General features: G+C 36.9%; 1 protein-coding gene across 7 annotated transcripts in view; it reads right to left on the bottom strand.

Annotated features, from left to right (window-relative positions):
• The window catches only part of RNF38 (ring finger protein 38), a 140,285-nt gene that overhangs the window by 87,937 nt on the left and 26,764 nt on the right, over nt 1–25,584 (bottom strand). For all 7 annotated transcript variants that reach the window (XM_081273716.1, XM_081273718.1, XM_081273719.1 and 4 more), the window contains exon 2: nt 1,916–1,986. In XM_081273716.1, the coding sequence (XP_081129842.1) occupies nt 1,916–1,986 (71 nt within the window). The remainder of the gene's footprint in view (nt 1–1,915; nt 1,987–25,584) is intronic.

The raw sequence follows: 25,584 nt of genomic DNA, 5'->3' as shown, positions 1-25,584 counted from the left end.
AGGGCATTTAGTAAGACCCTATATGCAAATTTTTAAAAAGGATTTGAGAGGGCTGGTGATGTAGTTCAGTGGATAAGAATGCCCTTGGTTTCAATTCCCAATACTGGGAGGGAGTCATCCCTAGACTCTAATATTAACCCCCAAACACCTTAACAATTATGAAACACAATCATTTGTAATTTTTTTTTTCAGAGTAGAAATTAGAAGTTTATTAAAGGACAGCAGAAAAGACTTCTCCTGGAGGAAGAAGGGGACCCAAGAGGTGGAATCCCTGTAATATTATTGACATAAAGTAATTTTGCCTTTTCCTTCTATTATCACTCTTAATTTTATCTTTTTTTTTTTTTTGGCAGGGGTGGTGGGGGAATTGAGGATGAAACCCAGGGGCACTTTAGCACTAGGCTATATCACAGTCCTTTTTAAATTTTTTTGAGACAGGTCTCGCTAAATTGCTGAGGCTTGTTTTACTCATGATCCTCCTGCTTCAGCTTCTTTTTTTTTTTTTGGTACTAGGGATTGAAACCCAGGGGTGCTTAACCACTGAGCCACATTCCCAGCCCTTTTTATGTTTTATTTTGAGATAGAGTCTCACTAAATTGCTGAGGCTGACTTTGAATTTGTAATCTTCCTGACTCAGCCTCCTAAACCACTGGGATGATGAGCCTGAGCCACTGTGCCTGGCTAACTGTGCAGGTCTCTGCCTTAGTCTCTTTTGAGTTGCTGGGATTACAGGGCATGTGCCAGGGCACCTAGCTTCTTAAACTGTAAATGCTCATTTCTTAACTCTGTGGTACATATTACATTTTATGGAGCCAATTATATAATCAGAAGCCTTGGTAGCTTGCCTCTGAAAGAAGTTAAAAGTGAAATCCATGCCTCTGGATTGCTCCAATAACAAAAGAATGGAACGCTTTGGAATGCTATGAGCATACCACTTCCTCTATAAACAGTAAAATCAGTCTGAGCAAAGTTCACAAAGACAGTGACACCAACACACAAAACAGAGAAAGTCATTTGGAAAATCCCAATGATGGACCAACTTCTTAATCTAGCTCCAACAGAATGAGAGAGGAGAATCAAAATAACAGAGAAAAAGATTGCTTGGATTGTTCTGCACTGGAAACTACCAATGGATTAATATATTCCTGCGAAGAAGATAAGGACATGAAAAGAAAGTCTCTGGAAAGTGAAGCTGGATAAGACTAAATGTTAAGCCATTTAGATCAGTAGTAAACATGCTAAACATCCAGCCCACAGAAAAATCTACTGGAACGGGTGGGCCAACAGGTTTGCTGATGAGTATCAGTAAGCTCCCAAGACCAGGTTTCTTTTGAGATAAAAAGAACAGAAATAAAAACAACACAATGAAACAAAAGCACCAATAGTTTGGATATGATTAAAAATTAAAAGAAAAAAGCCCAAACCAGAATCACACAGGTTCCATTCTCAAGCCCCAAGATTTAATGTGGACTTTGGAACCAAAGAAGTATTAAGAAGAAAACATAATTTAACATAACTAATCAACTCCAAAAGTGAGTCAAATTGGAATTTCCAAGACAATTCCAATTAGAAATAAACACAAGTTGCTAAGACTGCTACTAGTTTTGGGAACACATTTTCATATATTAAGATGATCTATCTAGGCTGTGCAGACAAAGAGGAAGACAGAGATAAAAATAAGAAAATGGAGTTACTTCTAAGTAAGAGTCCAGCCCACCTCCTATTGAGGAGCTATCCTCAGGTTTTTTTGGAGCAGTCTAATAACCTGACACAAACCAGCAAGAGACTCTCTGCATCTCAACATTGTGCCCACCAAGTCACTATCTAGGTTCTAGATCCAGATTTATGCAAGTGAACCCAGTAATATAAGGGTAGCATGCATTTTTATCATGATAGACATCAACACGGACCTCACCTTGTCACTGTCATCATGACAAATGTGATCGTGATGGATGGACTGGCACTGAAAAGAAGCACCAACACTACCTACAAGAAAAAGGGAGGAAAGGTTAAGATGCAATAATTGCTTATATTTGAAGTGCTTTACCAATTAAAAGTGCTTATACATCCATTATCCCATCTAATACTCAATAACATTTATAAACTGGCAGGGTAGGGATTATCATTCATGCATTTTAACAGAAGAAAACAAAACAGAGTCTGATTCTCACAAAGTAGCAGAAAGTAAAGTGGCAGATCTTAAACTAAAACCCTGTTATTCAACCCCTAATTCACCACTCTCTACCATCGAAAGTAATCTATTTTCTAAGTAAGGCCACTTAAACGCACAGCTGTCAATAAGACAAACTTCTGTTAGTGATGAAAATAAATTATATTCCTTTTCAGACTACACATATACTTTGAGGGAAAAATTCACCCTATAAATTCTCAGCATATAAAAACACAATGTAACCTATAGGTTTCAAATGTTTTCATTATTTTAAATGTACATACATTTAATATACCCAACCGTTTGCTAATTTGAAGAACTATCTCCTAAGAACAACTGCTCTATGAAAATAGTGGTATTTCTAACCAATAGGAAAACAAATTATTCAATAAATGACTAGAACAATTTTATTACCCATCTTTTAAAAATTTGGTTCCTATCTCACCATGTTAAAAAAAAATGGTGGCTCAAAGATCTATGTAATGTAAAAACAATAAAAAAAAAGTTCTAGAAGAAAATGTTTTTTGTTTTTGTTTTTTGGTATCAGGGATTGAACTCAGGGGCATTCAACCACTGAGCCACATCCCCAGCCCTATTTTGTATTTTATTTAGAGACAGGGTTTCACCGAGTTGCTTAGCACCTTGCTTTTGCTGAGGCTGGCTTTGAACTCGCCATTCTCCTGCCTCAGCCTGTCAAGCCACTAAGGATTACGGGTGTATGCCATAGCGCTCGGCTAAAGAAAAAAATCTGCTGAAAGAAGATGCTAAACGTGAAAAATCAGCACACATGACTCCAGATCAAAGATTATAAAAATTTTTGTCCTTATTTTAGGTAGGAGTTCAGGGACACCAAGATCGCAGAGGCAGGGTCTAAGAAGGATGCTACTGCAGGACAAGACAGGGAGATGAGTTGTGTCCCTGTTATTATATAATAAGTCCCATTACCATGACAACTCCTGCCACAGGTCCAGTATTTTAAAATGACCAAGTGGCTAAAATGGGAAGTATTCTAGTTAACTTTTTTAAATTAACCAATGGTGGGGAGGTGGGAGATCAGATAATATTCTAATCAGGTATCATAAAGTAACCAATGGGGGCATATGGGGTAAGGTCTTTAATCAGGTCTGGATAGGGAAGAGAATGCCTCACAGCTCAGTGTATAAGATAATCATATCCAGGGCTGGGGTTGTGGCTTAGTGGTAGAGCACTCGCCTAGTACACGTGAGTGAGGCACTGGGTTCAATCCTCAGCAACATAAAATAAAGGTATTGTGTCCACCTATAACTAAAAAAATAAATAAATAAATATTAAAAAAAAGATAATCATTTTCAGACATGGGGGCCTTGAGTTTTTCTCTTGATCAGCCCACTCTACTCTGCCTAATGGAGTGTTACTTCTACCTTGACCTTCAATAAATCTGTGCTTTGCCTGTTACTTGTGCGTGTCTTGCTCACTCTTTGTTCAGGACACCAAGGACCTGGATGCCAACTGGATACCCTGATATTAACATTTATGTAAGAGAATCTTTCACTTAACCGCCCCCCCCCATTAACCTAATTAATAGAACATGCCAACTACATTACTTGGCAACCATGCTTATGAAAGAAATTATATTACCCAACAGTAGACTGGGTCTAGATGAGAAACATGATAAATATCTAGTAGAAAGCCATGTTTCTGAGCTTTCCTGAGAGTGATGGTTTGTAATTGGGCATATCCCTTCCAATCCTTGTCCTTGCAAAGGATCCTGGAAACTATGTTTATGAAGTTCTTGTAAGAGATAATCTTCTCCCATGAGAATTACAAAACTCTGGGCACATCCAATATGAATGTCATCTCTTTGAACCTGAACTGTCAAAAGAGCACTTCTATATGAAGTGTATTACTAACAAGTTGTGGTTTCTGTCCTCTATACTTCTGACTAAAGTGGTACTAAGAGAGACCCATTCAGTCTGAATGGTATTTTATTTAATTTAGAGACAGGGTCTCACTGAGTTGGTTAGTACATCAGTGAGGTGAACCTAAGAAGTTGAACCTAAGAAGAATTCCCATCATTACCTTTGGTTGTTACACTTAAGAGATACCATTCGTTTATAAAATTTAGAGTGCCATTAATTCATATGCCCAATTATTTCACATGACATTGAAAAATAAGGCTGCCAACTAAACTCTAACATGACCCTTTAAAAAATCCTAATTTTGCTGGGCACAGTGGCCGATGCCTATAATCTCAGCAGCTTGGGAAGCTGGGGCAGGAGTATCACAAGTTCAAAGCCAGCTTCAACAAAAGCGAGGCACTAACCAACTCAGTGAGACCCTGTCTCTAAGTTAAATAAAATACAAAATAGGGCTGGGGATGTGGCTCAGTGGTTGGGTGCCCCTGGGTTCAATCCCAGGTACCCACCAAAAAAAAATATATATATATATATATATTTTTTTTTTTTTCAGGCTGGGGATATGGCTCAAGCGGTAGCATGCTCGCCTGGCATGCGTGCGGCCCGGGTTCGATCCTCAGCACCACATACAAACAAAAAAAGATGATGTGTCCGCCAAAAACTAAAAAATAAATATTAGAAAAAAAATTCTCTCTCTCTAAAAAAAAATCTTTATTTTCACTCATTGAAATAACTCTTTTAAACTTATTAAATGTAGATTTGTGTCATATATTCTTTTTGTGCAGTCATAAAAAAATGAAAAATATACCATTTCTACAAATTCAAAATACCAGAGAAAGAATTCACATTAGCATACCAGAGAAAATTATTTACTCTTACTCATCTACTCAGTATAAATTATCATCCCCAACTCATTTTGTATGGCCAAAAGAGAGCACTAAAATAAGAAAATAATCTTACTCATATACACAAGAATAAAAATAAATAAAATTGCAAGTAAGCAGGAAAATGAAATGTGTATAATATAGTGAGTAGGTCACCACAATCTATTCATGTTTATTTACCCAAGGAAAGTAAAACTGATCCAATAAAAGAAAAAATAAGATGCTGGAGTTGTAACTCAGTAACAGAGCACTTGTCTAGCATGCACAAGACCCTGGTTTCAATTTCCAGCACTGACAATGAAAAGTCCTAAGTACCAAGAACTAGAGTAAAAAATGATCTTTACAAGTTTGATTATGTCATAATATTTATTATCTATTTTCCTCAAAAAAATTGTCAAAAATAAATAAAAACTAAACTTGTCAGTAAGCTTAACAAGTTTTTGCCACTGGTGACAATTCTGGAGAAAATGAGATACAGCTGACCAAGAAGGTACAAATATGGATAAAAAATAATATAAACCACAGAAGTCCCTCCAGTACTAAGCCTAGTTAACATAATTTAACATTTTCTAAACCCATGATTTGGAACAAAAAATATACAATAATGACTCTGAAACATTAAAATCTGGAATAGTAAAATAATAAATCAAAATGAACTATTCAAAACAAATTGTATGTATTTCAAGGGGGAGTTAGGAAAAGTTTAATTCTATTAAATTATATGCCTTTAACTAGTCCCATATGAGCACAGTGTTTTATGAGTCTGAAATCAGATGGGCTAAAATAAACCTAATAATTAATAATCATAAGCACACATTTTCAAAGAGGTACTACAACAGACAACATTATTTCATCCTACACACACCCATGTATTTAATGTATCATGTTAGATTTGTTTCTATTGGGTACAGATACAGAAAGATATTATATGAAACTGGAAACACTTCATATATTATAATCTAATGAGTGTAGGGAAGAACATCATATGAGACCATCATCAAAACCTTGGCCTCCATGAGAGTTGGAAACATGAAGGATTAATACATTATTTATCAACTTAAAAGTCTCATCTCAAAGAGTGTGTTAAATAAATGAATAAGGGCTGGGGATATACCTCAGCTGGTAGAGTGCTTGCCTCACATGCACAAAGCCCTGGGTTCAATCCCCAGCGTCACAAAAAAATAAATAAATAAAAATAAATGAACAAGCTGGGTGCAGTGGCATACACCCGTAATCCCAGCAGCTCAGGAGGCTGAGGTGCTAAGCAACTCAGTGAGACCCTGTCTCAAAATAAAATACAAAACAGGACTGGGGATGTGGCTCAGTGTACCCCCAAACAAACAAACAAACAAATAAGGGCTGGGGATATAATTTAGTGGTTATATGCTCATGCTTAGCATGAGCAAGATCCTGGATTCAATTCCTAGTACGGCGAAATAAACGAACAATAAATGGCAAGCTGGCTGCGGTGACTCACATGGAAAAATAATTAAAAATGAACCTAGAGACCGACCCTATCCTTACCTTTTCACAAAAGCGAATTCAATGTTGACCATGAACCTAAATATGAAATGTAAAACTATAACACTTTCAGATTACACAGGTTAAAATTTAGGTGACCCTGGGTTATATGATAAGCTTTTAGATACACACTAAGAGCACAATTCAGGGGGGAAAAAAAACTGGTAAGATGAACTTCTCCAAAATTTAAAACTTCTGCTCTATGAAAGACAGTTATTTTTTTTAATCTTTTTTTTTTTTAAAGAGAGAGTGAGAGAGTGAGAGAGAGAGAGGAGAGAGGAGAGAGGGAGGGAGAGAGAGAGAGAGAGAGAGAGAGAGAGAGAGAGAGAATTTTTAATATTTATTTCTTAGTTCTCTGCGGACACAACATCTTTGTTGGTATGTGGTGCTGAGGATCGAACCCGGGCCGCACTCATGCCAGGCGAGCGCGCTACCGCTTGAGCCACATTCCCAGCCCGACAGTTATTTTTTTTTAATATTTATTTTTTAGTTTTCGGCGGACACAACATCTTTGTTTGTATGTGGTGCTGAGGATCGAACCCGGGGCCACACGCACGGGGCCACAGGCACGCCAGGCAAGCGCGCTACCGCTTGAGCCACATCCCCAGCCCTTGTTTTGTTTTTGTTTTTGTTTTTGTTTTGAGAATTTTTTATTTGTTCTTTTTAGTTACACATGACAGTAGAATGTATTTTGACATATACACTAAGTATAGCTTCCTATTTTTGTGGTTGTACATGATGTGGAGTTACAGTGATCATGTATTCATATAAGACCATAGGAAAGTTATGTTCGATTAATGCAAGCATCTCTCCCATTCAAAAACCCCACTCCCTTCCCAAGTCCAATTCAGTGGATCTCCATTCACCCCCCACCCCCCACCTATTGTGAGCCAGTATCCACACATCAGAGACAACATTTGGCCTCTAGTTTTGGGGGATTGGCCTATTTCACTTAGCATGACAGTCTCCAGTTCCATCCATTTATCGACAAATGCCATAATTTTCATTCTTCTTTATGGCTGTGTATATGTACCACAAAGACACTTTATAAGAATGAAAAGGGGCTGGGGATGTGGCTCAAGCGGTAGCGCGCTCGCCTCGCATGCTTGCGGCCCGGGTTCGATCCTCAGCACCACATACCAACAAAGTTGTTGTGTCCGCCGAGAACTAAAAATAAATATTAAAAATTCTCTCTCTCTCTCTCCTCTCTCACTCTCTCTTTAAAAAAAAAAAAAAAAAAAAAAAAGAATGAAAAGGCTGGGCTTGGTAGCAAATGCCTGTAAACCCATCAGCTCAAGAGGCTGAGTCAAGAGGATCCTCAGCAACAGAATGGCACTAAGCAACTCAGTAAGACCCAGTCTCTAAATAAAATACAAAATAGGGCTGGGGATGTGGGAGGTCCCAGAGTTCAATCCTTGGTACCAAATAAATAAATAAATGAAAAGAAAGCCACCAACTGAGAGAAAATATTTGCAAAATACTTATCTAATAAAGAACTCCCTAAAAATATTCAAATAAATCTTAAAACTCAACAAGAAAATGTACAACCCCATTTAAAAATAAGCAGTTTCTCTTTGACTTTTACCGTGAGTGTAACTCATTCCTGTGGCCAGATGTGGTGATGCCTGCTTCTAATCCCAATTACCTGGGAGGCTGAGGCAGGAGGATCACAATATGGAAGCCAGCCTGGGCAACTGTATCATCCCAAAATCAAAGGGGGAGAATAAAACACCGTGACCTTCAATACCCCTATGCTGTTCCCAAAAACCTGGCCAAGTTAAGGGGACAATGAGGAGCAACATAACTGGTTTCCTTTGTAATACCATGTATAATATTTTCCTACACAGCCTCTTGGTGGTACACACCTGTAACCCCAGCTAGTTGGGAGGCTGAGGCAAGAGGCACACAGCTTGAGGCTAGGCTGGGCTACTTATCAAAACTCTATTTTAAATAAATAAATACAAATATACAAATGGCTGGGGATACAGCTCAAAGTTACAACAAACACCCTTAGGTTAAAACCCCAGTTCTTTAAAAAAAAAAAAAAAATAGTTTCCAGGTAGGGATATGGGAGCATTTGCCTATCATGTGTGAAATACTAGATTAGATCCCCAGCATTGGGAAGGGGTATGTGAATGTTCTCCTGGAAAGGAGCCTACAGACTTCACAGATTGCCAAAGGAGTTGAAGGACAGACACACACATACGCAGCTTAAAATCTCTTTTTATTAGGGGCTGCAGTTGCAGCTCAGTGGTAGAGTGCTTGCCTAGTACATGTGAGGCAATGGGTTTGATCCTCAGCACCACACAAATATGAATAAATAAAATGAAGGTATTGTGTCCATCCACAACTAAAAATTAAGCAAACAAACAAACCTTTTAACTAGCAAAAGATGCTGGGACCACAAGAACAGACTCAATCAAAAGCACTGAAAGGGGACAAGAAACATTCTGTGAAGAGTAATAAAAATATTCGAAAATGAGGGAAAACAGCAGTGGGGAACTGTAGTCAAAGTATGGAACAAAAAATGTATAACTAGAGAATGCAAAGAAGTCAAAGTTGAAACAGTGATGGAGAGGTGAAAAAACTTCAAAGTAATTACTAAAAATATCCTGCTAGTGTTTTTGGTCTCCAGGAACAAAGTGGCAATGTAGAGACATTACTTGTCATGTTCACAAAGACTCCTGCACTCCAAAACATAAGGTCAATTTTTTGTTGTTGTTGTTGTTGTTGTTTTTATATATACTGGGGATTGAACTCAGGGGCACTCAGTAACTGAGCCACATCCTCAGCTCTATTTTGTATTTTATTTAGAGACAGGGTCTCACTGAGTTGCTTAGTGTCTCGCTTTTTCTGAGGCTGGCTTTGAACTCAAGATCCTCCTGCCTCAGCCTCCCTAGCCCCTGGGATTACAGGCATGAGCCATCGTACCCAGCTCTGAGGATGGCTTTGAATTTGCAATCCTCACACCTTAGACTCCAAAGTTGCTGAAATTACAGGCATACACCACCACACCTGGCTTATGTTTTTATTTTTAGACAGCATCTTCTAAGAAGCCCAGGCTTGCCTGGAACTTGCAATCTTCCTGCCTCAGCCTGAAGATTATAGGTGTGCATCATTGTGTCCAGCCCTTTTGTCTTCTTATCTCCTCCCAGTACAAAACCCTTGCATCTCTTAATAGTCAGCATCCTCTTAGATCTGCAGTGGGCCTCAACACAATCTTCTTTGTAGTTCTACCTTTTTCCTGGGGATATGGCTTAGTCTGCCCACCAAAGCTACACTTCTTTCCTGTCACAGTACCATTTTCTGTGGGCACACAGAGAATTCTTGTCCTTCTTGTACTATGTCACTTTGTGGGGCTGGTGCTTTCCACACTTCTTATAGGAAGCCCAGTGGGTTTCAGAATATTTACTATATTGGCAGGAGTGCTACTGGCATGGTAAATGCTACAACTTTATGATGATATCTCTTGCTTCTTCTCCTTTCCTAGCAGGAAACTAAAATGTAAACACATACGTGTAGTGAATGATCACGTTAATATATAACAGACTTAAAATATCAGCCTTTCTTAGTGTCAGTTCCATCCAGAATTCATATCCCCCTCTTTTGACATGTAGCTTTTCAAATGTCATGTTCTATCAAGGATAGCTAAAATATAGCAGACTTTTTTGCACACTGCTTTGCAAAAAATGTTATATTGAGATTTTGAAACATAAACATAGACTCTTTTTTCTTTTTCTTAGGGACGAAACCCCCCAAAAAAATCATAATCCTAAGCATGTGCTCTACCACTGAGCTACATCCACCTCCCAAACTTCTTTAATAAGCAAAAGAAGAACTGTTGAGACATACACATATTCCTTGAAATCTATGTACAAAAAGTCAAGAGGCGTTAAACCACAAAACTTGAACTGAAGAGTCTTCACCAAAGTCTACATATCTTTAAAGGGAAATTAACTCTTTAACTTGTCATAAAAGTGTGGCATTCAGACTGGGGTTATAGCTCAGTGTTAAGAGTATGTGTGTAGCATGTGCAATGCCCTGGGTTAAAACCCCAGCACCAAAAATTTTTTAAAAAGTAGCACTGAGTACTGTCAGAATTATTCTTCAATGTGTATATGTGAGAGAGGGGTCTTCTGCCTTCTAAAAACAATGTGTTAACCTAGAAATAGGACATGGGTTCCTCCTATTCATTTCCTAGACTCAACAGCTACCTGCCCATCATCTTGCAAAGATTTTGTTTTCTGTGGTGCTGAGGATTGAACCCAGGACCTCAAACATACTAGGAAAGTGATGTACCATTGGGTAGATCGCCAGTTCTGAAAAGACTGGTTTATAAAAGTGAAAGGTTTGAATTACAAAACTCGACAATGGGAAGGGCAATTGCACCAACCTAAGTACTATATGCTTTCTCAGACCTATTCTGAAAAACGAAAAGAAAGGGGCCAAAGTTTTAATAAATACACACACACACACACACACACACACACACTTGTTTAAAAAAAAGATATAGATCTTTTGTTTTATATATAATATATACTTTATATTTGTCATATGTATATATTTATATGTTAAATATGTAGATATATTTTAATTGTATTTTTTTAAGAGAGAGAGAGAGAGAGAATTTTTTAATATTTATTTTTTAGTTTTTCGGTGGACACAACATCTTTGTTTTTTTTTTTTTTTTTTTTTTTTTTTAAATACTTATTTATTTTATTTTTTTTTTAGTTTTCGGTGGACACAACATCTTTGTATGTGGTGTTGAGGATCGAACCCGGGCCGCACGCATGCCAGTCGAGTGCGCCACCGCTTGAGCCACATCCCCAGCCCCAACATCTTTGTTTTTATGTGGTGCTGAGGATTGAACCCAGGCCGCACGCACGCCAGGTGAACAAGCTACTGCTTGAGCCACATCCACAGCCCTTAAATGTATATTTTTAAAGTCAATTAAAAAGATCAATAGTTGCTAGGGACAACAGAAAAAGGAGGTATGAATAGGTGAAACAGAACTTTTTAGGGCACTGAAATTACACTATATGACATTATACTGTATAATGGTAGATACATGTCATTACATATTTGTTCAAATCTGTAGGATGTGTAAACAAAGAGTGAATCCTAGGCTGGGGTTGCGGCTCAGTGGTAGAGTGCTCAATCATCTAGCACGTGTGAGGCACTGGGTTCAGGCCTCAGCACCACATAAAAATAAAATAAAGGTATTGTGTTCACCTACAACTAAAAAAAGATTTTTTTTTTTTTAAAGTGAGCCCTATTGTATATTATGGGCTATAAGTGATACTGTTGTGTTAATGTAGGTTCATCAATTGTAATAAATGTACCACTGTGGTGGTGAAATCTTTATAATAAATGTGAAGGCTAAGCTCATGTGGAGCAGAGTCTATGGGAGCTCCTCTTAATTTTGCTGTGAACCTAAAATTACCCTCAAATATAAAAATTAAAAACAGGGGCTGGGATTGTGGCTCAGTGGTAGAGTGCTCGCCTCGCATGGGCGGGACCCGGTTTCCATCCTCAGCACCACATAAAAATAAAGGCATTGTGTTGTGTCCATCTACACCTAAATAAATAAATATTTAAAATATAAATAAATAAAAATAAAAAACAAGTGTAGCTGACTAAAATTTATCTTATCAACAAAAATCCCTGAGTCTTTAACAGTACTCAATTAAAAAAAAAAAAAGGAAAATCTTTGCATCTTAAAGTATCTACTTTAAAGAGCTTTTTATTTCGGTAACTAAAAAAACCAGGCATTCTTCCTTATCTTTCAGGGTAACCATACAACTGGTTTTATTTACAAAAGGATGCCAGCTAAAATATGCAGAAGGAATTTTAAAATTAGAAAACATCATTTTGCAAACCTAATAAAATTACTTGACTGATCCAGCCAAGAATTATCAAAAAGATAAAATTATTTTGTTAGGTAAATGGCTGATGGGGATTTGTTAAGTACCAAAGTAACACTATAGAGATTACTGTTAGCTGCAGGAAGAGCCTTACAATAAAGATCTTAATCCAGTGGTCAATCTTAACGTCATTAACCATAAGCCAACCAGCTATGTCTTTTGATATGAAGTACACAACCAGTTTGATATTTAAGCCCAAAACACTTCAATTGGATCCATTATGCCACTGGATATGATTTCCAAATTTATAAGAAATACAGAAGATAGATTATTCATCATAAACATCATTACAAGGAAGTTCATCCAAAAGTTATTCAGCAAAACAAATAGCTTAGGCTCTCAATAAGCCAGTGATATTATTTGAAATAGAAAAAAGATGGGGCTGTGTTGGATTAAGAGACTTAAGGAAAATAATTAGATATATAATGTGCAGTACTAGATTATATATTAGTTTAAAAACAGTTAAAAGTTTATTTGAGAGAGAACTGGAGAAATGTAAACATGGCAAAATTAGATAAGATGAAAATTTACTGAAATAAAATTGAATTTAAGAAAGTAAGGTATGGCCATGTACACTCCTATAATCTCAACTACTCAAGGGGCTAAGGCATAAGGATCACAAGTTTCAAAGTTTCAGGCCAGCCTGAGCAACTCAAAAATTAAAAAAAAAAAAAAAAAAAAAAACCCTGGAGATGTAATGTAGCTCAGTGGTAGAGCAAACCTGAATTCAATGTTCAGTACCCAAAAAAATAATGAACAAAAAAACAAAATAAAACAACATATATAAGAAACATTCAGGCAGACATATACTGAGAAGCTAACAGTGGTAATCCCTGGGTAAAGCAGGAAATTTTTTCTTCTTATTTTTGCTTGTTTCTATTTTCTGATTTTTCATGATGCCCATTAAAAAAAAAAAAATGGAACTAGCCCCAAGCTCATGTCCTTAGGAATACTGGACCTGACAGAAAAATAAACTTCAAGAGAGAAGGCAAAAAATACCTTTTTGCTCTTTTGAGACCAGAAAAAAATATCTTTGGAGAAGGCAGATGAGACCAACCCATGAGCACTGGCCTTCCTTGTCTATGAAATTCCTCAGAGACAAAGACTCTCCCCTCCACCCCATCCTTCCCCTAACATACATATAGGTTAGGGAGACAGAATTACAGACCTAAGCCGGCACTAGAGAGACACAAGGTACAAAAGGACTGAATCCCCATGCCTTAGTGATCTAACCAGGCCTTCCTATATACCAGTTAAGTACACAAGCTGATGAACAAGGTTTGGACCAATTACTCTCAATACATCATAAGAGCTCAAAGTAGTAAACTTGGAGTCACATATGAGGTGTGACAGAAGTTATATCTCAAATTGGGTCCCAATGATCAATCCAAAGACAAGCTAGCAAAGTGAAATTCAACCATATATTGTTGGCATATAAATTTATGAAGTCCCTCAGGCTAAAATTGATATTGTAAAAGATAACAAATCTTACATTGTATTTAGAACCTTTAGGACATTAGTACAAGCCCTTACACATATCCCTCCCCCCGTTTTTTTTTTTTTTTTTTTTTTTTTTTGGTATCCAGGATTGAACTCAGGGGTACTTAACCAGTAAGCCACATCCCCAGACCTTTTTTGTATTTTATATATAGACAGGATCTCACTGAGTTGCTTAGTGCCTTCCTAAGTTGATAAGGCTGGCTTTGAACTCGAGATCCTCCTGTCTCAGCCTCCCAAGCTGCTGGAATTACAGGCATGCTTCACCACATCCCGCCATAATAGGTTATTCTATACCTATTAGTATATTGGCCTGAAATTTAGTCCTGTTTTCTAAAGAATTAAATACAACCTCTTCCCAAATTTATTTTGTTTATTCATTTTTTTATGTGGTGTTGAGGATCGAAGAACCCAGTGTCTCACATGTGCGAGACAAGCACTCTGCCACTGAGCCAATACCCCAGCACCCCCAAATCAGTCTTTGAGCCAAATAATAGATACCAGTGCTAAAAAAGCACTTAATCAATAATAAAGAATTAACCAGCTACATGTTTTCTGTATTGACAGTGACAAGCAGACCTTTTTTTTTTTTTTTTTTAAATACAGTCCCAGGAACAAGGCAGTAACTGTCATTGCAATTACTGTCCAAAAGCAGAACAGCGCTTAAGTCTAATTTTGGTTCTGTTCCCATTTACTGTGCTTTCAAGATTCTTTTCCTTTCACTTTAGCATAAATAATTTTTTAAGTGCTTGATTTTATAGCAGGACATGAAAACATGTTGAGCCTTATCTAATACTTGGTCCAGAGGTTGCTAAATTCTGGGACATACTCTCCCTGGATTTTAGTTATTGATTTACCTATCCAGCTGAGTCTTAATTGCACCTGCAACTAGCTGCCTTCACAATTGTTACTGGGATATCAGGGTTTCTGGTTGGTCACAAAAAAATATGCTAAGAGGATTTCAAGTCTTTTTTTGAGGGGGGTGGGGGGTGGGTACCAGGGATTGAACCCAGGGGTGCTTCCCACTGAGCAACATCCACAGCCTTTAGAACATTTTATCTAGAGTCACAGTCTCACTAAATTGCCAAGGCTGGCTTTGAATTTGTAATCCTCCTGCTTCAGCCTCCCGAGTTGCTAGGATTATGGATTCCAAGTCTTAACAGTCAACTAACAATTTCCAGATTTCCATTCCAAAGATTCAAATATCATCCAATTGGTAATACTCAACTTTACTCAATGTTTTAAGTCTTTTCCAAATGTACTTAGAACAAAATACATTACAGTGCTTTTAGAAAGTTTTCCTAAAATTTAAAGGACAAACTAATGGCTCTATTATATAATACACTTAAAGACATTACTAATGTTAGGTAAATGCTGATAAGTAAATATGCAGTAAAAACTAATATCACTCTTGAGGTTCACCCTGCTTATTTGCTATTACAATAAGGTTTTGATGCTTTTACCTACGTAAATCAAAAAATCCAATTTAAGATTCTTGCATTTTCTTTTATACCATCTTATTGAGATATAATTGATCTATTACACAATTCATCTATTTAATACACAATCCAATTTTTTAAATATAGTCAAAGTTGTGCAATAATAAACATTTACCTCATTTTCCCTTTCTCTAAACCCTTGACAGCCAATAATCTCATTTCTGTGTATCTGCCTATTATGAGTATTTCATATAAAGAGAATCATAAAATATTGGCTTCTTTCACTCAACAAAATGTTTGCAAGTTTCATTTCTCATTATAGCCTATATCAATTCATTCCTAACTAAATAATGCTGACTTCACTTAGGTAATATTATGAATAATGTTGTTTTGACATTTATCAAAAGTTTTTGTATGGATGATGTTTATTTTCATTTCTCTGCTTATGTGAACTTCAGGAGCTGTTCTAAGAGTTAAGAAGACTGAATGTATGAAAAAGCAAATGACACAGTGCACGGCACATAGCAATTCAAGAAAAATAATTATAATTAATGTTTCTATTCAAACCAAGGCTTCTAATTTGCCTGTGAGAAATGCCTAAGTCTTAAAATTAGCCTACTGGGACTGGGGTTGTAGCTCAGTGGTAGAGTGCTTGCCTGACACGTGTGAGGCACTGGGTTAGATTCTCAGCACCATATAAACAAGTAAATAAATAAAGGTATTGTGTCCATCTGCAATTAAAAGATATTTTTTGAAAAAAAAATCAACATACTACAGTGATGCAACCACATCAATGTTTATAACAGCTCAATTCACAACAAATAGCTAAATTTTGGAACCAACCTACATGCCCATCAATAGACAAATGGATAAAGAAATTGTGGTGTATATACACAATAGAACATTACTCAGTCTTAATGAAGAATGAAATTATGGCCGGTAAATGGATGGAATTGGAGAATATTATGCTAAGCAAAATAAGCCAACCCCAAAGAAGCAAAGGCCAAATGTTTTCTCTGATATGCGAATGCTAATTCACAATAAGGTGGAGGATAAAGGTATTTTAGACTAGACAGAGGGGAGTGAAGGGAGGGGAGGAGGCTTTGGGGTAGGAATGATAGAATGAATCAGACATTATTACCCCATGTGCATACATGATTACATAACCTGTGTAACTCTGCATCATGTACACCCAGACAAATGAGAAGTATGATGTGTCAAAATGCATGCTATTGTCATGTATAACTAATTAGAACAAATGAAAACAAAAAAGAATGCCAAAGTCCTTAATTTTTGCTGGAAATCTTTTCAATGTATTCTTCTTCTAGCATGGTGCACATTTCCTGGCTCTCAGCAGGCACTAACTAAATGCAGAAAATAAAGAAACACAGGGCTGTGAATGTACTCAAAGGTAGTGAGCTTGCCCAGCATGAGCAAGGTCTGGGATTCATTCACATCGGAAGCATGTTATGACCTGATATTTCCACCCTAAAATGACAAGGCACAGGTTTGACAATTTATCAGCAATAAATAGCAAGTATTAGACCAAATAAAACCCAATGGGATGAAGTTAAGCATGAAATACTTCTTGAGAAATTTTTAATATGACAGAGAAATTAAAGATGACAAAGATACAGAAAACAGACATAGGAAGTAGATTTTGTGGTCACGTGTCCCTAATTTCACATAATTAAAAATAATAATAATAATGGTTGCTAGAGCTGGGGGTGTTGTTCAGTGGTAGAGCACTTGCCTGGCACAAGTGAGGCACTGAGTTCAAGCCTCAGCACCACATAAAAATAAATAAATAAAATAAAGGCATTGCATCAATCTACAACTAAAAAAATTTATTTAATTAAAAATAATGGTTGCTGGCACACGTCTATAATCCCACCAGCTTGGGAGACTGAGGTAGGAGGATCACAAGTTCAAAGCCAGCCTCAGCAATTAGCAAGGCCCTATGCAACTTAGCAAGACCCTCAATAAAATATAAAAAGGGCTAGGGATGTGACTCAGTGGTTAAGCAACCCTAGAAATCCCCAGGACCAAAAAAAAAAAATTAATGATGATGATGGTTATATGTGCCAGACACGGGGATATATATATGTAATCCAGCAGGAGGAACTCAAGTTCCAGAACGGCTTAGTAATTTAGCAAGACCCTAAGCAGCAACTTAGTAAGACTCTGTCCCAAAACAACAAAAACTAAAAAGGCCTTGGGATGTATCTAGTGGTAAAGTGACCCTGGGTTCAACCCCCAGTATCACAAATAAATAAATGAATAAGTAATATTTACTAAATACATAATTAAACAATTTCCATTTGTTTCACTTTTTTCCTTGTTAATAGTTTTCCAAATAAATTGTACCATCAGACTTTGTACACAATTTGAGTACTATTAACTGATCACACTATACATAAGAAGGCAATAAAAACTATACTGGTATAGAAATGCTTGTGAATAAATCAGAGATCGGGATGAGAGGCAATGCAAGAAGTCAGTTCATGTTGAAAGTCAACACAGCTGGTGGCACATGCCTATAACACCAGCAACTTAGGAGACTGAGGTAGGAGGATCTCAAGTTCAAAGCCAGCCTCAGAAATGGTGAGGCACTGAGCAACTCAGTAAGACCCTGTCTCTAAATAAAATACAAAATAGGGCTGGGAATGTGGCCCAGTCATCAAGTACCCCCAAGTTCAATTCCCAGTACCCTACCCCAGGGGGAAAAAAAAAAGAGGCAACAACAGAAAGACCTAGTGATGGTGAAGTAGGGGGAAAAGCAACTTGTGAAAGACTCTCCTACAGCAAGGAAGCATGTGGTTCTCTGAAAGTCAACCTACAAAACTCCTTAATCCAACTTTCTAATTTAGTACTTCAGACTATCAGCTGATCTCAAGGAATGGCATTTTTAAAAAAATACTATCAGCTAACACTTTTCTCTACAAAACATAACTTAAATGTGTCACCTGAAGTAACAACCTAGAACAAGATATATAGGTAGACTTGTGATTTTCCTGCCTCAGCCTCCCAAGTCACTGAGATTACAGGCGTGTACCACTATACCTAGTTGGAGACTTCACCTTAAAGTGGAATGGCAGAGCTATTCCCACTAGGTGAACTACTAGGACTTGAATTGGCTGGTTCTTTCACATTCATTCTGCTTATTATCTAGTCCTGTCTTCCCTTCCTTCTTTTCCTCTCCCACCAAACAGAATTTTGGCTCTTGCACAGGGAAGTCCACCAAACTTGGTGATGTACTAAGAACCCTTGTGTTTGGGGGGCATGTGTACAACTGAGCCTCTGCTCATGTCAGGGAGTTTCTCAGTGCATCAGCCCAGTCCACGTGCTAACCATACTAACAGACTCCATGCTAGATCTCTAGACTTCAAGTACAAACTCTGGCAATGTTTTACTGATTCGTGTTAAATGAAAGATTAATTTCTGTCCCTGGATTTAGAGGGAAAGGAGCTGGGAGAAATGGCTCATATGTTATAAGAATTCTCCCAAAATCTGTAAAAGTTGAGGACAATAAGAACTCAACATGAGAGTTTTTATCAATGATAATTTACATCAAATGCTTCCTTCCTCCCTATGTTTCTTGGAAAGAAACTGGGGACAAGGGAACAGTTTGGGAAAAATTTATTTTTTGTATTAAAATTTAAAAACTATTAAGTTCAAATATTCCAAGTTAGACAGATTACATCCTTGTGATTAAGTATAGCAAGAAATGTTGACTCTAGAATCTCAACCCTGAGACTAAATAATTTAAGACACCTCTCCTCTGTGCTGCCATACACCTCTGCATCCATCTGTCACAACACATCACAATGCTTCATATATCCTTCTAAGCTAGCTATGTGAGCAGAAGCCAAGACTTAGATGTTTGGATATATAGCCTAGCACAGGGCTGAACACAAAGTAGGTGTTAAAAACTTCTGAATGTAAAGCCACAATATGCATTTATGTGCTATGAATTTAGGAGATGAAATTCTGCTACCTGTGAATATTCCAAATTAACAATAAATAGCTACTTATCTCGAGTTCTTGAGGTGTGGACATCTGGTGATATCTGATACTAGTAAATGTTCAGTAACAAACAACCTGCTAAAGTAGACACTAAGAAGAAAATATACTCCCAAAGAATTGTGATGAAAATACAAGTTTTTAAATATAAAATGAACTTGGATGCTCTGTTACCACACTTAGTATTCAAAAGAATTATTGAATAAATAACAAAAATGTAAACATAGAAAGGAATAGACAGGGCTGGGGATGTGGCTCAAGTGGTAGCGCGCTTGCCTGGCATGCGTGCGGCCCGGGTTCGATCCTCAGCACCACATACCAACAAAGATGTTGTGTCCGCCGAGAACTAAAAAATAAATATTAAAAATTCTCTCTCTCTCTCTCTCTCTCTCTCTCTCTCTCTCTCTCTCCTCTCTCATCTCTCTTTAAAAAAAAAAAAGAAAGAAAGGAATAGACAACTCCAACTCTCATTTTCTTTCTCTCAAACCCTTGACTTAGGACCCAGATCAAGAAGAATCTGAGATTTTTAACAATGGAAAAAAGTATTAACTATATTGAGGCTAAATAAGAATTCAACTGTACTTCATAATTAGATTTTATTTTCATCATGTGCAAAACTACTATCATGGATAAGCAAGAGCAGTAACTTCTACCCTCCGAGTTGTTCTTCATTAGAAACATATAGAAGGTTTGTTTTTTGTTTTTGTTTTTGTTTTTTAGTTCTTGGAATTGAATTCAGGATGCTTTGCCACTGAGCCACATCCTTGGTCCTTTTTGTTTTTACTTTCAGTCAGGGTCTCGCCAAATTGATGAGGCTGGCCTCAAACTTAGATCCTCCTGCCTCAGTCTCCTGAATTACAGGGACTAGAGGTGTGCACAACATCTAGCAAAAGGGCGATTCTTCTCTGAAATATGAAACCTATACAGCAGCACAGAAAAGAACCTTTAAAGCCCTGCAAATCTAACTCTACCATTTTATTTATTTATTTATTTTTTAAAAGAGAAAGAGAGAGGGGGGGGGGGGGAGAGAGAGAGAGAGAGAGAGAGAGAGAGAGAGAGAGAGAGAGAGAGAGAATTTTAATATTTGTTTTCTTAGTTTTTGGCGGACACAACATCTTGTTTGTATGTGGTGCTGAGGATCGAACCCGGGCCGCACGCATGCCAGGCGAGCGCGCTACTGCTTGAGCCACATCCCCAGCCCCTAACTCTACCATTTTATACTGAGCCTAAAACAGAGGTCCACAGAGGAAAAGTGACTTGCCCCTGGGGATACAGAAAGTTAATGGCAAAATGAGGATAGAACAGGTCTTAAGGCCTAGGCCAGTGATTTACTATTCCAAACAACCACCCTGTAGCTACTATCTGTGTTCACTGTGATAGACTATATCAAAGTATTATTCAACTGTAAATGTGAATTAACTAGAGTTCTCAGAAGAACTACATATTCTAGTTGTTTTAATTTTCTGGTTATCAGAGATTGTACTGGACAGAGAACCTCATAATTATCATGAATAAAAAGAAAATTAGAAAAAGGGGAAAAATAGACTAAATAGTAGTTATGTCCTTAGATATAAAAATAACCTATATTCTCTTTGATAAATCTTTCCTATAAAGTAGTGGTGTAGTATAAACAGTCCAGCCCTACCACTGACTGTCTAACATTATTCAAGTCAATGTTTCTGCAACTGCGTTTTCACATCTTCAAAATGAAAAGGATGAGCTTGATAATGTAAGATACCACCCTGCTCTGAAACTCATAGCATCTAGAACACTAAGCACAATTTCCTATACTTTTCAATGTTCTCCAGAAAGGGCTTGCCCCTCCTCCCAATCCAAGTATATGATTACCTCATGTTGAAACAAACCTGGAAGATAAACAAGTTTAAAGAAATTACATCTGGATCTCCTCTACAAATATGTATACCTCTCAACAGTGGTTTTTGGTAGAATTTTTTTTTCTTTATCATCATTAATGAAGGAACTACTCAGAGACTAGGCATGGTTCAAAACATTTAGGGATCCTACAATGACTGTAGGGGGGGGGGGGGTTGCTCAGCTGATGGAAGGAAGCTTTCCGGTCTCCTCACTATATCAAAAGAGTGTCAACATTATGTTTTATTTTTTCATGGTTTCAATATCATTTTTGAAGCTCACTGATTTAAAGGATAGACTAGGAGTTCTCTGCAGACAGTAGGTAGTATGGCAAACACATTAGCTCTTTTCATAAGAGCCATACTAAAGAATTCTCTCAAACATTTATATACTATCATAAACCACCATGAGTTTATCCCTTTTTTTATTGTGGTAAAACATAAAAATGGTTAAAATGGTAAAGTTCATGTTAAGTGTATAGCTCAGGGATGTTAATTACATTGACGATGTTGTGCAACCAACACCACTTCCCATTTCCAAAACTTTTTCATTACGCCCAAACAGAAAACCTGTAATCTTTAAGCAATAACTTACCATTCTTGTCCTTTATTTTTTTAAATAAAGTCTCAGAAGACTTAATAACTTTAAAATTATTACATGCTGCCACCAGGTGGCAAGAATATGTCATGTCTGACCACAATTGGGAGGGAGGGCAGAGAATTTCTTGTGCCTTTACAAAAATCTTTATAATGGTAACTTCATTCACTAAAACCACAGATATATAACCATACTACATCTTTAATTCCAGTAAAAAAAAAACACACACACAATAAATGAGAATTAATGGTACACAACTGTAACCACAGCTTTCTGCAGCAGAAAAACTACAAATTCAAAGCCAGCATGAGCAACTTAGGAAGAATATGTCTCAAAATTTTAGCCAGGTCATGGCCAGCCTCAGCAATTTAGAGAGACCCTGTCTCAAAATAAAATAAAGGGAGGCGGGAGGCTGGGATGAAGCTCAGTGGTACACAGTCCCTGGGTTCACTTCTCAGTACCACAAAAATAAATACAATTTTTAAAAGGTCTGAGGATGTTGCTCAGTGGTAGAGCACTAACAATATACCTAGGCTGAAGAAGGAGGATCACAAGTTCAGGGTTAGCCTGGGCAACTTGACAAGACCCTAACTCAAAATAAAATTTAAAAACAGGGCTGGGGATGTGTATCAATGGTAGATTGCTTCCCTAGCATGCCCTGGGTTCACTCCTTCAGACCCTAAAAAGAAAAAACAAAAAGCAGCATGCCTAACTTCAAGACTTATATGACCACATTTAACAATCCCTAATAGACTAAGCAAGACCAATGACTTCTGTCATCACAAAACTTTGTGACAATGAAACATCATGGGTCTCCTGATAGAAAAAAACAACATCTTATGATATATTTTTGCATTTCCCCACATAAAAAAAAATTATGACTAAGTCTAATTAAACCTCTCATTCTAGCAACCAATGTAGAGTAAAGAGAGTAGACAGAGGGCTGCAAAAACAGACACCTTAAGAATGTAATCAACAAAATTCTGGTTAGAAAAATACACAGAGGGCTGGGGGTGTAGCTTAGTGGTAGAGTGCTTGCCTAGCACATGTGAGGCACTGAGTTTGATCCTCAACACCACACAGAAATAAATAAAGGTATTGTGTCCATCTACAACTAAAAAAAGAAAAATACGTAGAATATTGGTTGAATATTTTAAGTATTAATTTTAATGAGCTTTAGTAAGATATAATTCACATATCCTAAAATTCATCATTTTAGAGTTTTATTAGTTTTTAGTATACCCACAGAGTTGTGTATCACTCACCACTAATTCCAGAGCATTTTCATCACCTAAAAAGAAATGCCCAACCATCAGCAGTCACTTCCCTTTTCTTTCCCTCTAAGCTAACCACTATTTACTTCCTGTCATGATGAAATTGCCTGTGCTGGAATTTCACATAAATGGAAACACACAATATATCATCTTTTGAATGACTTCTTTCATTTAAATGTTTTATTTTTAGTTGTAGATGGACATAATACCTTTATCTTATTTTTATGTGGTGCTAAGGATCGAAACCAGTGCCTCATATGTGTGAGGCAAGCACTCTACCACAGAGCCACAACCCCAGTCCATCATTTAACATGTTTATAAAGTTAATCCATTTTGTGGCAAGTATCAAACCTTTGTTTCTATTTACTAATAATAGTACATTGTATGGAGATGGCACATTTTGTGTATTGATTTATAAGGCTGATGAACATTTAGATTCTTTCCACATTTTACCTACTGTGAATAATGAATGACCTTGCAAATATTTGTGTACAAATTTTGCACAGACTTATGCTTTCAATTTTCTTGGGCATATACCTGAGAGTAGAATTGCTGGATCTATGGTTACTCTTGTTTAACTTCTCAAAAACAAAACTGCTTTCCCAAGTGGCTGCATCATTTTCCATCCCCATCCGCAGTTTGAATGATCCAATTCTCCACATCTTTCATAACACTTGTTGTCTTTTATTATAACCATCATAGTAAATATAAAGTAGTATTGATCTTTAAGTGTTACAATGATGCTGTTATCATTATAATATGTATACTATTAGGAAGACATACTGAAATATTTCTGGCTAAATAATATGATGTCTGGAATTGTTTCAAAATTATATATATAAAGTAGGAATGAGAAGAGTGGGTGAAGGTAATAAAATTGTCAATCTAGTAACAATTTTAGGTGATGAATACAAACAAGTTCTTTATACAAATATCTACTTTCCTATGTTTGAAATTTTCCATAACAAGCATAAAAATGTATATAGACCATGTCGTGCATTTTTTAAAGTATTTTTTCATAAGTTGTTGAGCCTTTATTTTATTTATTTTTATGTGATGCTGAGAATTAAACCCAGTGCTTCACACATGCTAGGCAAGTACTCTACCACGGAGCCACAACCACCCCAGCCCTATTTCATGTATTTTTAAACTCTAGAAAACAGAGTAGTATACCTGTGACGTTATTTCACATCAATAGTGAACAAATATATTACAAGTATTCTTTAAAATCTGAGGAAGGCAGACACAGATTTGAGGCGTACAACCAGTGACTCAGGAGGCTGAGGCAGGAGGATCACAAGTTCAAAGTTAGCCTCAGCAAAAGCAAGGCACTAAGCAACTCAGTGAGACCCTCTCTCTAAATAAAATACAAAATAGGGGGGCTGGGGATGTGGCTCAAGCGGTAGCGCGCTCGCCTGGCATGCGTGCGGCCCGGGTTCCATCCTCAGCACCACATACCAACAAAGATGTTGTGTCCGCCAAGAACTAAAAAATAAATATTAAAAATTCTCTCTCTCTCTCTCTCTCTCTCTCTCTCTCTCTCTCTCTCTCTCTTTAAAAAAAAAATACAAAATAGGGCTAGGGATATGGCTCAGTGGTAGAGTGCCTCTGAGTTCAATCCCCGTACAAAAAAATAATTAATAAAATAAAAATAACATCTGAGGAAAAAGTCTGATGTCTCATAAGTTGATTTTAAATATTATAAATCAAAAGCAAAATTTCAAGGTTATGTATTTATGCCAGTTAACAAAAACTAAACCTCATTAGCTACAAATGTGAAATAGATGGGTGTGGTGGCACTTGCCTCTAATCCCAGCAACTCAGGAGGCTGAGGCAGGAGGGTCACCAAATTTGAGGTCAGCCTCAGAACTTAGTGAGACACTGTCTTCCAAAAAGAAAAGACTGGAGGATGGGGATATAGCTCAGTGGTAAAGTGCCTGCCTCATATGCATGAGGCCCTGGGTTTAGTATTGGGGGGCAAAGGTAAGACTGGGCATAAAACTCAGTGGTGAATTATCACAGGATTTAATCCTCACTATCAAAACAAAAAATAAATGTGAGAACAGCAAATTTATCAGTATTCAACTCCCACATATATAAAGGAATAAATTCCTATATAGTAGTATTTATTTTATCTCAATTGATAGGTGTTCTAAAAGTAAACACAACTCTACAAAAGAATTAACTCCCCACTATCTCCAATAGAAGGAAACTAAGAGGTAGTAAAAGTAAATAAATCAATAACTTAAACATACACTCCTTTCTCCTTAAGTAATTTTTTTTTTCATATTGCCATTTGCCAAATCACAGAAAAGGTAGCCTAGTAATTTTTTGTTCCCCTCATAATAGTAAAACTACTCATTTGGGATCATTTTCATTTTTATTTGTTTTTATTTTTTCAATTGACAGATAAAATTGTACATAATTATTGTATACAAAATGTTTTAAAGCACATATACATTGTGTAGTGATTGGATCTAGCTAATTT

Source organism: Spermophilus citellus (genome assembly GCF_964194105.1).
Source record: "Spermophilus citellus genome assembly, chromosome: 2".
Lineage (NCBI taxonomy): Eukaryota > Metazoa > Chordata > Mammalia > Rodentia > Sciuridae > Spermophilus > Spermophilus citellus.
This window is presented reverse-complemented; position numbering and strand designations above follow the sequence as displayed.